This window comes from Eptatretus burgeri, chromosome 13 (genome assembly GCF_056783735.1).
Source record: "Eptatretus burgeri isolate ZD-2024b chromosome 13, Ebu_testis_v1, whole genome shotgun sequence".
NCBI classification, from domain to species: domain Eukaryota; kingdom Metazoa; phylum Chordata; class Myxini; order Myxiniformes; family Myxinidae; genus Eptatretus; species Eptatretus burgeri.
The window spans coordinates 42,001,012-42,016,011 of NC_140973.1; the positions used below are offsets into that span (position 1 = coordinate 42,001,012).

Below are 15,000 nucleotides of genomic sequence, written 5' to 3' on the forward strand. Positions count from 1 at the left end.
TTTGAGCCCAGGATAAACAGCTTAGAGGGGAGGGTGTCTGCCTATAAGCCATCATATATATATATATATATATATATATATATATATATATATGTATATATATGACCATGTAATCTTTGTCGGTTTGACACAGTCGCTGGACCGAGGCCTCTGGGTTGGAGGTGACGCTTAGTGTAGGAATATATCCAGTGGAGATCGAGGAGTGCTCGTCACAACTCCACAAGGGGCAAATGTCCCGCCGATCACATCAAGTGCCTTCTGGTTGAATGGTTTGCATTAGCGGGAACAGTTGGCTGGGTGGCAGATGGATGGTTGTTCTTTGTGGATTATGCGGTTTTCCTGTGTGAAACATAATCCAGGCGATGCTCACCATAACAGTCCGGTCTGGAGGTGCGTCTGATGATTATATATATATATATATATATATATATATATATATATATATATATATATATATATGCATACATACACACACACACACACACACACACACACACACACACACACACACACACACACACACACACACACACACGTATACAGTACAGTATGAGATTGGGACGGTTGGGATTTTGTGTTTTAAAAGAAGAAAGGTGCTTCCAACCAAAAATGAAGGGTCTATGGGCCTGAGGAAGCCTGCTGTGAAGTGGGTGAAACATCACCTGAGGCCAGTTCAGCTCTTGCCTATTGCTCAAATAAGCAGAGTAAATGTGGTTTTATTTTTGATTGGAAATGTTTTTCTTCTTCTTCTTCTTCAAAAAAATATATATTTCGTATTTGGTGAGAGCTGACTGGGTATTCCTTCCAATCATGGGTAAGAGATGTGATTGGATCTTGTGATATATATCTGCACACCCACATACGCACGTACGCATGCACGCAGTCCAAATAAAATGTACACAGACTTTATGTATTAAAAACTACACTATCTTGTTCTGCACTGCCTTATGGGACCAATCTTTGGGTTTGACACAGAAGTTGGTTGAAGCAAACCTTATTTGTATAATGATGCACAGCACAGTGCGTGCGTGCGGCACTATGTGATATAATTTTAGATCCGGGTTGGTTTTGTGAAGTGCTTGTTCATGATGTCAAGCTCTTTGTGCACAGTTTCTCGTGGTTGTTACAATAATGTTAAATCACAAATAATTATCTATCCAGGCGTGACAGTATGTAACGGAAATAAAAAAATAATGACTGTAATCATTGTATATGACCAAGTCAACAATGAACCATTAATAATAATAAAAAAATAATACCGATTACTATCATTCATAATGTAATAGCAGAGAAATTTTGAACATGAAATATAATTATTGTTTATAGTTATCAAATTCTGTTCATTGTGCGCATCTCACACCTATTCACTCAAGATCTCACACTTTATAGCTTGGACTTGGACAAATTGCTGTCTGAAACTGGGGCCTGCAAGTCGTTTGGTCTTCTCTGATACCGTGGTCTGTCTTCATGGGTAACTCGTCGGATTCATTTCAAAGACAACAGCAGTGAAATGAACTGAATGCGAGACTCACCTCCAGAATGTACAGCGATTTTTATGCGGTCCATGTTTGATGGAACTCGCATGGGATGATATTACTCCTATTGTTAATAAGAACAACATTAAAAAAAACCCAAGTCTTTAATGACCTGCCTGGTTAGGCTCGATGATTCATTGAAGGTGCAAAAATTGGTAATTTGTTCAGGGTTCCGGCAATAACTCACATACTCTTCATTAAAGACACAATGGGATCTTTAACGCACCAGCTAGTATTAGCAGATACCCAGCTGTACGTCCAACTTTGCAATGCAACGCCAAGTCTGTGACACACCAATAGTTGCGTCAGGAATCAAACCCAGAGGAGGCAGCTCAAAGGTGAGTGCACTACCACTGCACCCTCCTGTCGGTTCCACACATTCTTCATGGTGAGGGCATATTTAACGTGACATCACATTCACAGATACGTGTTTGGGGCATCAGGCATGTCCACCCAACTCTGTGTCCAACCATCTGTCACCCAGCAGGGTCCAGTATCACAGATCGGTGCAATCGTGTGCAACTCGGACAACCGAATGGCCTTTCTATATTCTGTATGAACAAATATGATTGTGTAGTGTTCTGTGATAAACGTATGCCACCTGCTCGTGCAGAGGCTGATGCTTTTGTTGGTGTTGCACCCAACTACAATGCTCATCACTATAATGCGTGACAACATTGATAGCTTATGTGATGGTTAAGCTTTGTTCGACCATGCTAGCTGGACCCGCAGACAGCACTTCTTTCGGAAATTAAATCAGGTCTATTTAAACAACACCGTGGCCACATATTTCATCCATAATTCGTTATGTCTTTCAACATCAATCATGTTGCGCACCATTTGGATTTAGAGTTTCATTGAGAAGTGTCACAGCAAGAAGATAATTTTATCAGACGTCACAGCAAGACGACCTTAATACAAATTTTGTCCGGATTAAGGAACAATATCAATCTGATTTTCTTTTTTTCATGAAAGAGGTCAACCGAAGATTAGAAAAGAAAAAGACCCAATGTGACTGGAGCTACCTGCGTTTCCTTTGCTAGGTAGACCCACAGACCGTACTTTGGAACTGGTGTGTGCGAAATGCAATGAGCCACATTATATAGCCTACAGTGTATACTAATAGACATTGTAATGTAAACAAGGCCGTGGTGTCTCTGGAGCATCTAACCAATTGTGGTGCAACCTGGTATGTAAGTGTAGCAGCGAAAGTATCTGTATGTACTGTATATGTGTAGGCTTACTTGCATTTACCCTGATCCACATGCACGCGTCTTCTCTCGCAGGTGCAAGCCTCGCGGTTGACCGATGATGTTCCGAAGCCTCTGCGGGTTGCCCCGATGGCTACAGCCGCACCCAAAAGCACCTCGGCTTTTCGGGAGGTTCAGGCGTTTTCTCCGCAGCTCCGTCGAGAGCTCTGGCAGTGGTTGGAGACCCTGCCTGGGAAGAATCATGGGCCACGTATCAGGACCAAACGAAAACCTATCGTGAAAACGGGGAAATTCAAGAAGATGTTCGGTTGGGGTGATTTCAATTCAAATATAAAGACAGTGAAGCTAAATTTGCTAATCACGGGAAAGATTGTGGATCATGGCAACGGGACATTCAGCGTTTACTTCCGGCACAACTCAACGGGCCAAGGTAATGTCTCAGTTAGTTTAGTTCCCCCGACCAAGGTTTTGGAGTTTGAGCCACCAAACCAGGCTGTAATCAACCCCAAAGAATCCAAAACCTTTAACTGCCGAGTGGAGTACGAAAAGATTGACAGGGCTAAGAAGACCGCACTTTGCAGCTTCGATCCGACCAAGAACTGCTATCAAGAACAGACCCAGAGCCACGTGTCATGGGTCTGCTCCAAGCCCTTCAACGTTATCTGCATCTACATCGCCTTCTACAGCACCGACTATCGCCTTGTGCAGAAGGTCTGCCCGGACTACAACTACCACAGCAATACGCCCTACTACCCATCTGGATAGGTGACAACATATTCGATGAAAATGGTGCCAAAGCGTGGTTTCACGCCTCTACGTACTTTCTCCCTCTATAAGGGTTTCCCGAGGAAACTTAGACAACCCATTTGCCACATGACCTTCAAAGACCATTACTTGACTGCTTCCCATTCTGTGTTTGAATGGAATTGCTGCTGACAGTTGTTACTGGAGACTTAACAGTTGATGCTTTGTCCATCAATATACTCCTCAAAAGGTCTGTCTGTGTTGTTGTAGGATTCAAAGCTTGGTTTACCAGGAACTGCTTTGTGGTAAGGACCTATACGATTCAGCAGCTGAGAGTTGTGTGTTTGGAACATGACCTCATGCGTTGTGCAGTATGATTTACAAATGTGACGTAAGCATTGTGGGCTAAATTGCCTTTCCCTGTGTCTAATTTTCCTTGTCACACATCATAAGGCGTACACGACATGTCTCACGGAAACTTTCTTGCCTCTTTCACCGTCATCTCAATATGTTCGATTTTGCCATCATCTAATCCCCGTTCCATGTCAATGACACAGTTTGTATCAGGAATGTAACCCTGACATCTGTCTGTCTTTCAATGTCTCTCTCAATCATTACTCAGATATAAACAGTGGGACTATTCCATGATGGTTAACATTATCTGTACCGCCGTATATGTAGACCTATATTTTATATTGGTATTATTGCAATTTGTCAGCGATGTCATTTATGTTTTCAAGATACGGCGAGAGTGGACGTAGCTGGGTGTTTTTATTGATTTAATGTACATAGTAAATCGATATGTTTCACAAAAATTAAATTATACATGATTGTGATTTGCATACACACTGTTGTGGCTCCTTTTTGCTGTCTTGCTTTGAGGTTCCTGCAAAAAATGGCATCTAACCACTTCCAGGTTACGTACAAAATGCGATTCAAGATGAACATCACTTGAAAACTCTGATTTTAATGTAAAAGCCCAAAATTTCTGATGCCCAAAGGGCTAATCTACCCACAACTTGCATACCATTATACTTCAGATGTGGGATCTTCTGAATTTACGCGAACCTCCAAATAAGAGGAAGGCAACTCGGGCCGGTCCAGCTCTGGCCATATGGAAACATGGCATGGCTCGATTCTCAGAGACAACTTGCCTCTCACTTACAACAACACAACTTTACAACCTTCGATTGGCCATTCCAATAACACTCAACACTGCAGTTTTTAGGCACATGTTCACACTCCTTGCTTATTGCCTGGAGACTGATGTGACTGTCTGACGTTAACATCTGAGGATATCCTCATGTATGATCATGATAAAGTACCATATATACTGTCGGTTCAAATCCCATATAGGGTGCTCATCTGCTCATTGCCATGTCCTTTTCAGTCAAGTAATAGGAAACCTGACATCTCATAATGTAAATGACCTGCATATGTAATATATGTATAATCTCTCTCGTCTCATTCTGTTTTTCCTTTAGTACCCACATTCTGATGTAAGCAGCTTTTGGCAAGGATTACATCGAGTGGTTTGGCATTGCTTTCTCAGTTCGGGTAGGAATTTGTAATTTGTTCATGGTGTCGGCAGTAGCTCATCTATTGTACTCTTCGTGAAGGACACCGTGGGATCTTTAACGTCCAATGACTAATGCCGGCAGACAGGATGTCCAGTTAAACGTCCATCTGAGGGACGGCGCACACACAATGACGAATCACCCTGCTTGTGAAACACCGGGATGACAGTTTACAGCTTGGTCGGGATTCATACCCGACCAAGCTGTAAACTGTCAGACAGGGCACATGTCCTGATCTTTTTGTGACAAATTAGAGGTAAGGGTGCTACCTATAGGCCATCCTGCCAGCCCAGTTCTGCAATAGCTTTCATCAAATCTTACATCCTTTCCCAGTCCCCAACTCTTTTCCTCTGTTTCCATATGCCAATCATACTTAAGTCGAGCAACAAAAGCAAAATGAGGCGAACGATTTATTAGATACACCATCATCGTGGAATTGTTGCTGCATCGCCTTCCTCCCCTTTCTCATATTTCCCGGCAACCTTTCTTCCCTTGTTTTCAAACTCCTATCACACTTCCCACCCTGTCTTTCTCTCTCCTATCACCCTCCCTCACTCAATTTTCGTTGTTTACCCGCATGCATACCGGATAAATATATGGTCTCATCAATGATTCCAGAAGAAGATATTACTTACAAAACATCTTCTTTAAAAAAAAAACAAAAAACACTAATTCGCTTTCTTAGGGACCCGGGCCTTTGGTTTTGCTTTGTTGGCAAATTACATATGAACGACTACAGGGGAGGTAAATCACGCACAGTCCTTACCAACCGAATCCCCAATATCTCGAGCCAAATTTGATTGGGACTGGGGCAACAACAGTGGTGTTTCAGCCTAGTCATTTTCCCCGTCATACTCGGCATGCGTGATTCATTGGGAAATCGACTGGACAGAGGTTGGTTGTATTATAATTGATGTCAATTGAGCAAATTATTAAACCTTTGTCACATTTATTTCAACATTGAGAAGTAATTGGGAAGAATGTTTTACTCTGTCTATTCCGTGTTTTCCAATGCCACAGCTTGCTACATTGCCACACCATTTGATAGACTTAGAAAAAGAACATTTTTCTGCCTTTACTTTTCATGCCTCAGCAGCCGAAGGCCGGAGGCGTTATGTCTGTCCAGCCATTATCGTTCTTTTTATTACCACAATAACTTGTGAACCATGGAAGGAATTTCAATCAAACTGAGCACAAGTATAGACTGCAATACAAAGATGAACTGATTCGATTTTGGATTCAAAAGGTCAAAGATGTGAGGTCATGTTCCCTATAATTGAAAATCTTTATCACCACGATAAATTATGAACCTCTGAAAGGATTTCAACCAAACATAGCACAAGAAGACACAGCAATACAACGATGAACCGATTAAATTTTGGGCTCAATAGATCAAAGGTCAAAGGGTGTGTGGTCTTTAATTGAAAACTAGCAGAAGCCAGTGGTAAGGACCCTGTCACACCTTGAGGTTTTAGCCAGCGTATGGCAACGTATCAAAATGTATGTAAAACGCTGGCGTACGCTGAACTATTAATGGTTTTTTTTCCAGTTTTGGGCATATTCATAACGAGTTGGATGTATGCATAACGTATTAGTAACGTACACTGAACGTTTCGATAATTATAGATAACTTATACCAACGAATCCTGAGCGTGTTGTCGGTGTTCACAACGTATGCCCAACGAGAGTCTAACTTATGCATCGCGCGGCAGCGTATCGCCGACGATCACGTGGCGTAGCGTATTAATAGGCTGCCGATCAACGATTTAAAGGCCCTGTCACACCTTGACGATTTAGCCAGCATATGCCGACTTATGCGAAATTTGTCTAAAATGCTGGCACACGTCGAATACGTTATGGGTAAGTTTTGTATACGTTAAGAGCACGCTGAAGCACGCTGGCATACGTCGTAGTACACCGAGCTCGTCGACAAATTTTAAGCATGCTCAAAATTTTTAGATGTATGCCAGCGTATGACTCACACGTTCCACATACACTGGCCATAAGTTGTAGGCACGTTATGCGATCGTTGACACATCGACACATGTTACTTGTAAGTTACTCATAAGTCGAAACACGTCGAGGTAATGTTTAGCAGACCCGAAACTTATTTCTAACATATGAGTAACGTGCTTTGAACCTATGAGTAACGTATCTACAACGCATATTGACGTATGTAGACGTATTTGACGTCTTCCGGATGACCACAGAACTTACTGAACGTGTTTCTAACTTACAGCTACCATATAATGGTGTATTGGCAGCGTTTAGGGGAATTGGGATATAAAAATGGGGTTCACACAGGAGGAACCCGTCAGTGTTCCAGACTCCATGTTTTTTTTTTCTTCGGCATGACGGTGATGTTGACGCTTCGATTTCTAGTACAGTTATATATATATATATATATATATATATATATATATATATATATATATATATATATATATATGTATATATGTAAAAAAGGTATATATGTAAAAAAGGTATATATGTATATGTATATGTATATGTATATATATATATATATGTATATATATATATATATATGTATATATATATATATATATATATATATATATATATATATATATATATATATATATATATATATATATATATATATATATATATATATATATTTTCGGTGCTGTGGATTCTGGGAGTGGAAGCTGTTGTTTTGTTGTTGTAGTTTGTGTTCTTGCTGACTCGGGGTAGGATACATATACATCCAGATGTACTTTCTGCATTTGGAGGCATATGTGCCCCTGCTGGCCCATCTTAGCTAACCATATCGAGGTTGAAGGGTCAAAACGGGATGATGTTGAGGACTTTGATTGAAGACCCGGTCAGAGAGGCACACTTGGGGCACAGATGTGTTTTAAAATTGGGTATAGTACATATATATATATATATATATATATATATATATATATATATATATATATATATATATATATATATACACACACATACATAAGGCCCGGCGAGGAGTGATGTAAGCGACATTTTTTAATGATATGATGATGATAGGCTCGGATGATAGGGGAAGGGTTAAAATAGTGCGATATGGCATTACGTAACTCCAAAATGGCTGATGTGGCCCTTACATCAGTCATCCTCACGGTGCCTCATATACAGTAAACTTGGCGTAAGTCGTCACCATCGGGACCGAGAAAAAAGTGACGACTTAGACATGTGACGACTTGCGCGTATGCGAACATTCATGATGACTGTGGGGTAAAGGATGAAGTCGTGCGTGGCCTGGACACGTATGTGTGAGAGGGCGCAACAATCTCTAAGCTGGCTATTGTACCAAAAGGGAAACACAATCCTCGGGGCATAGGTGGGGGTTCATTGGTGAGTTGGAAAGTGATCAAGCAAAGATGGAATTCATGAATCACTTTATCAAAAGTAAAGATAATGAACAACTGTAAGACAACTCGTATACCATCGGTGATGGTATATGACCATCGACAAATGTGGAATGAATGGTTGTTAGAATTCATTCATTGAAATGAATGTAGAATGAGTTTTCATTGATGTTGAATGAAAAACTCATATACCATTGACAAAGTACATAACACACAGTCATGGTGATGACTACCACTCAATACCTATGTGAAAGTGAGTGTGGTGATGTACAAAACAAGCCAATATAAAACCATGATCTGACTTCAACACTAAGCTCGATCGATCCTTTACTCCTTCGCCAGAAACTGCATTGCTCAGCCTGTCTACCTCTTCAGATGCATGTGGGACGGCGTGCTGACTGAGCTGAACGCAGCGCAGTTATAAATAGCCCGCGCATCACGATTCCATGAAATCGGGCTTCTTACGAGGTTGAAGTTCCGTGTGACGAGTTCGGCGTGGTAATTTACTTGAGTTTGCATTATGCGGGAACGGACAACATCTGACGACTTAGACGAAGTGACGACTTAGAGATGATGACTTACAGACTTTATTCAAAGTCTGTAAGTCGATTTAACATGAGATAAATTCGGGACTTTTTGACACTGCCGACTTAAGCGAAGTGACGAGTTACACGCTGCTGGCTTACGCCTTGTCTACTGTATGTATATATATATATATATATATATATATATATATATATATATATATATATGTATATATGTATATATATATATATATATATATATATATATATATATATATATATATATATATATATATATATATATATATATATATATATATATATATATATATATATATATATATATATATATATATATATATATGGAAAGTAACTGTGAAGCTGGTCTTCACCATGCCTGCAGCAGTTAAAGAAATTAAATGAATTTGTTCAAATAATGACAATGCACAAAAGAGTTGCTGCTTAATGGAGAACAACCCTGGAGACATAGCAAAGTTAAGTCACCAGTCAAATAAACATTGCAGATAATGCACCACATTGCCTGCTTGTCTGTACATGCGTCACATGGTATATCAGTTTGTGGTCTGCACAAACGTTATAACTTTATGATAAAACATCCGTTTTTCACCAGATTTGTTTTGCTTCCTGTAGAGCACCTCACAAAACCTCTGAAAATATAGACACAGATCTGGCAAACATTATGGATAACCAGTCCCTCTGGGAGACAGGGTGTGATATTAAACAGTGAATGCATTAAATCATATTGCTCAATGCAACTCGTTAATTTTGGCACATTCCAAAATATTTTGTTCACTCAATAGAATTCTCCAAACAGTGGAAAAAGATAAAGTCAATGCTTTGGAAATTTCACATTTTCTTGTGTATATATGGAGAAGGAGGGAACATAGTCTTGCTTGCTTAAAGTAAATCGGTATATCGGTTCAGTTTTTAGACTCGATATTTCTTTAAATTATCAGATTTCACCCCAGATTTTGAAATTATTTCGTCTGGACGATATCCGATCCTCAAAGCCGAAATCATATTTCGATGATATACTTTAATTAGTCCTTGAGAGTAGATCGTGGAAAATTGCATCATATAATGCATGAAATCACTCCAAGCAACTGATTTGAAAACTACAGCACTTACAAAAGCAACGTATGCAGCAAATCGTAGTGATGATGAACAAGCATTCGATAATACCAGTGAGGAAAGTGGAAAAAAATGTTATCGTTAAGAAATTGTTGCGGCCTGTTCGAAGTCAAGTCCTGGTTGAGCAGGCCAAAAAACATGGTGGCTTCAGATCCCAGCAAGGTAAGCCAGGATGTACCTGAAGACCCCACAGAGAGCGGTGATTGCAGATGCACCAGATAAAGGACATAATTAAATGCATCCGTTAATTATCTTCAAAAGGGGTGTTTAATTAACCCGAACATCTAATTTTCAGTCATGCACTTCCTGAGAGTTTTTTGAGTATAGATGGAAAGTTTCAGGATATTAGGTTTCATGGTTTTGGAGTTATGGAGGACACGCACACACACACACACACACACACACACACACACACACACACACACACACACACACACACACACACACACACACACACACACACACACACACACACACACACACACACACACCCATCCATTGAGACCATACTCTGTGCAGAGCGTTGGTGCTGCCGAAGCAGTCTCCTTGGTTAGTGGACACAATTCTGGACGGGTCGCCACTCCGACACAGGATACCAGCAAGCTGGCACTCATTTTGCCAACCTCGGAAGTATGGCAGGCCGAGTTAACCCCACCTGATATTAATTCAACAGCTGAGCGGGATTTGAACTCAGGAATCTAGGACCCCAAGCACGTCACCCGAACCATGAAGCCAACACCAGACATACATGTCGGGGCGTCGATCACCCTTTACAAAGGCATGAAGATGTCGATATACTTGAGAGAAAACTGTATATTATATATCAATGCGTGCGCATGGAAAACACACCTCAGGCACCACAATTCTTGCTTTTGAGGAACCCAGAGAGTGCTCTACTCGAATGGTTGAATCACTCCTTCATATATACGCGATTTTATCTCCAGCAAATAACAATGCAAAATTCCTTCTTTCATCCCAGGAGCCAGCTGTATTACCAACTGGCTTATGTCCTGGCAATATATATCAAACAGAAAAGCAAGATCAGAGGTTTTCCACACAGATTCTGATACACAATGCTCCCTTGAATCACTCAAGGTTAAACCTTCCTTATCTCACACAATGTCCCAAGCGGAATATAGTTAATTAACTGCAGGCGAGTTAAGTGTGTTGGGAAGAAACAAAGCTTTTAAGAAAAAGGTACAAATCCCAACAAACACACACACGTCTGTATATATATATATATATATATATATATATATATATATATATATATATATATATATATATATATATATATATATATATATATACACACATATAGATGTAGTTGCAGACCCAGGGTGGTGGGCGACCATGAGGGGTGAACTATCTTGGGTTCCTACGAGGCTCCTGGAATCACAGGCCGTCGCACACGAATAACTTTGTGACGTGACGGGTCGCTAATCGACCGGTGAACACCAATAACTCGACCACGTGACTTTGGGTCCTCCGTCTAATGGATACCGTTTATCTAAAAGTCACATGACCTAATTACCGTGGGACATACCCTCGGTTCGCACTTGCTCAAACCGGATCACCTCACCAGATCAGATGCAGCCGAGCGGGACTGCCAAACACGTACCAGTGAGGAAACAGATTGTTGGGGAATAACGTCCTGGCTAAATGAGGGTGCGAGTCATGCTGGACCAATGAAATAATATGCGAAAACGAGTTGGGAACATTTTTCTACAAAGCATTTATTTACAATCAAGCAAGGAAAAGTATGTGGCACATTGAATGGGGTTTTATTTTATGTTCAGCAGGGGATAGCAAGGTATGCGTGGAGTGTGGAAGAAGAGAAGCAATCTTACAAAGGCAGACACACAACAGAGTTATCCCATGATATCTTCTCTACTCTTAATTTATGGTAGGACAGGTGCCACCTCTCTCTCTTGCCCTCTCTCTTGCTCACACACACACACACACACACACACACACACACACACACACACACACACACACACACACACACACACACACACACACACACACACACACACACACACACCCGAGGAAGATCAGATAGCCAGAGAGAAAGAAAGAAGGTGAGAATAAACGACCTCTCAATACCTGGTGCGGTCGGCAGACTAATGCAACCCAGAACCCTGAGGGAGAGGTAGGTGGGAGGAATACTGGTTGTGTCTAAGGTGTGGGAGTGGGAGGTGTGGTGTAGTTTAATGTGGGACGTGCGGTGTCGTGCCAGAGGAAAATGGGATTGCGAGTCAGTAATGATGCTCTTTGTGTGTCCAAAGAGGACCGGTTAGAGGGGTGGATAGAGAGACAGGAGAATAGATGCGTGAGGATACAGATCCCTCACCAAGCAGTGTAAATATCTGTATGTGTAATATGTACCTCTGTGGAACACACCGCCTGAGCATTCCCACCGAGTGATATGGCGCGTCATCTCCTGCTTAATTACTTTGCCGGGGCATGCGGCAATGTGCGCTCTGCACTGGCCCGTCTGGCTGTATGGGGGGGGGGTGGCGGAACGTTGACAGCATGGCAGGGAGTCTCGGCAGTTGCCCCGGATTAAGCTCTCAAAGAAGAAGAAGAAGCACGTTCTGGCAATCGCACACCAATAGTGAGAAAGGGAGCAAAGTGAGAGGCCAGAGAAGAGGAGGCAGCGAAGAGGAGAGCTAACGGCTCCATGCTCCCCCTTTTCTAAGCCCCGGGCGAAGGGTGGGGTGATGACCGGAAAGCGACATGCTGTGGCCCGAATCCTGCTCCTCTATTGGGCCACAGCAGCCCAAGCTAAGCTCTGGGACTGGAAGCCATCTGATTTGCCCACACGTTTTGGCGCAGGTTGGAGCTCCTGACTCAACACAGGGCATGTTCCTTGAGCTGGCACCCCAGCTCTGAACATGCTCCGAGTGCAATCTGCGTGTCGAATAGCAACGGACTTTCCTCGCCATCCACAGGCCCCCTAATGAGCCAAAATGCACACCCAGGACCACTACCGGACTTAGGGGTGGCCAGGTGGGGCCATGGCCCCGGGCCCCCCACATTTAGGCCCCCCCCCCACAATTTCGATGACATTTTGAAAATCCCTTGAAAATGTGCTTCTAAAGTTTTATTGTCGGTGAATGAAGATTGTAAACTCTTTGTAAGGATATCTTTTCAAAATTGTCCGTCATTGTGAGGGTCCTTTTCAAGCTTTGGCTTTTTCAAGCCGTTTCTTCCACGGTCCACAGAACAGTATCATATCCGAGTTCGCTGCTGCGAAGTCGCGCAGGAAGCTTGTCCATTGATTAAGGCACCGTGTGTATGTTCATTGATGTGGATGACACTGCCGTATATTTGCGGTCGCTGGAAGTCGGCCATTAATCACCATTTCGGATTTCTCTTGCCCAGAGGGTTTTTAGAAGTTAGAAGATTTTTAGTCGAAGTTCGTAGTATGATTAATGACAGTGCGTCGTTTGTTATTTTCTTATATTAGTCAATCTCTATCTTATCTCTTACTCTTGCAGCAGCAGCATTTTTGTGATTTGATTTTAGAATGAGCTCATAGATAAGTCACCAGCCATATCAATAACAATCCGTCCATCTTGTCATATTGTCAGATTTAATTGTAATTTGTGAACAGATATGCCGAATCATTCCTGATCAGTATCTGCCAAATCTATAGATACAAGTTCAGCTGTTGATGAAAAAGCAGTTATAATTTAAGTTGTTGATTAATCTCCAAATTTGGGGGGCCCCCCACAATCATTGTGCCCACGGCCCCCCGCATGGTAAATCCGGCCCTGCCCGGGCCCCAAACCAAACTCCCGTATCGCCCTTCTCGCGACCACTCCTCGTAGCCTCTGGTCTTGCCATGGTCTGGCGACTGGATGAGGGTTGTATCAATTCCAAATGCTCACCCTGGATGTCCCCAGTGAGACGCAGTCGAGCTATTAACGTCTGTGGCGTGGTCAAGCATCGCGCGGCGGTGCCGAGGACAATCTGAGTCACGTGGTACTCCTTAAAATAGAGTGGTGAATTGTAGCGATACAGACGTACGAGGCGGTGGAGGAATAATTTTCCCTTGTGCTGGAGGCATTTATGGTCAAAGTGGTGAGGTTTGGTGAGCTGGGTGCGAAGTAAGTTGAGGTACCAGTTGGGAATTGGCGCACAGATTTGAACGAAATAATGGCACGCGATGCGCGGGTGGTATAGTGTGTCGTGGAGTGGTGTGGTGGATTCGAGCCACGGGAGGCATCATGGTCTGCTTATTATAAATTTCCCATTGAACGGCGTGTGTGGTTGCTTGCTTTATTTATACCATGGATAAAAGAAAAGGGTTGGAGTAGGAATCAGAATATGAATTAGAGATTGTTATTTGACCTAACTGAAAGACCCACGCAACGCTATTCGTCCCGTTAACCCACTAGATATGAGGGGAGGACTAACTACATAAAGACTAATTAAATAACTGCCTGGGGATCACTGTATGTTGGGTGCCATTGCCTGAGGGCTTAGAGGCATGCGGTTTTGCAGAACCGCAACAATATATATATATATATATATATATATATATATATATATATATATATATATATATATATATATATATATATATATATATATATCTTCTTCTTCTCCCTTCGGCTGCTCCCGTTAGGGGTCGCCACAGCGGATCATCTGTATGATCCGCATAGTGATTTGGCACATGTTTTACGCTGGATGCCCTTCCTGACGCAACCCTGGTCGCCTCTTACGACACAGGGATATGGTACACCTATTTTAACCGGGTATACACCGGCCCAGTACACTGGTACTCACTTCGTCGACCTCGGAAGGATGACAGGCTGAGTCAACCCCCTGGTGTATTAATTCAGTGGCCGAACGGGGCTTGAACTCAGGACCTT

General features: G+C 42.1%; 1 protein-coding gene across 1 annotated transcript in view; it reads left to right on the plus strand.

The window, feature by feature from the left end:
• LOC147014300 (neurexophilin-1-like) overlaps window positions 1–4,326 on the plus strand; it is a 10,927-nt gene extending 6,601 nt beyond the window's left edge. The window contains exon 2 of the mRNA XM_085852199.1: window positions 2,822–4,326. Coding sequence (XP_085708325.1) covers window positions 2,822–3,511 — 690 coding nt within the window. The 3' untranslated portion in view covers window positions 3,512–4,326. The remainder of the gene's footprint in view (window positions 1–2,821) is intronic.
• Window positions 4,327–15,000: the final 10,674 nt, after the last annotated feature.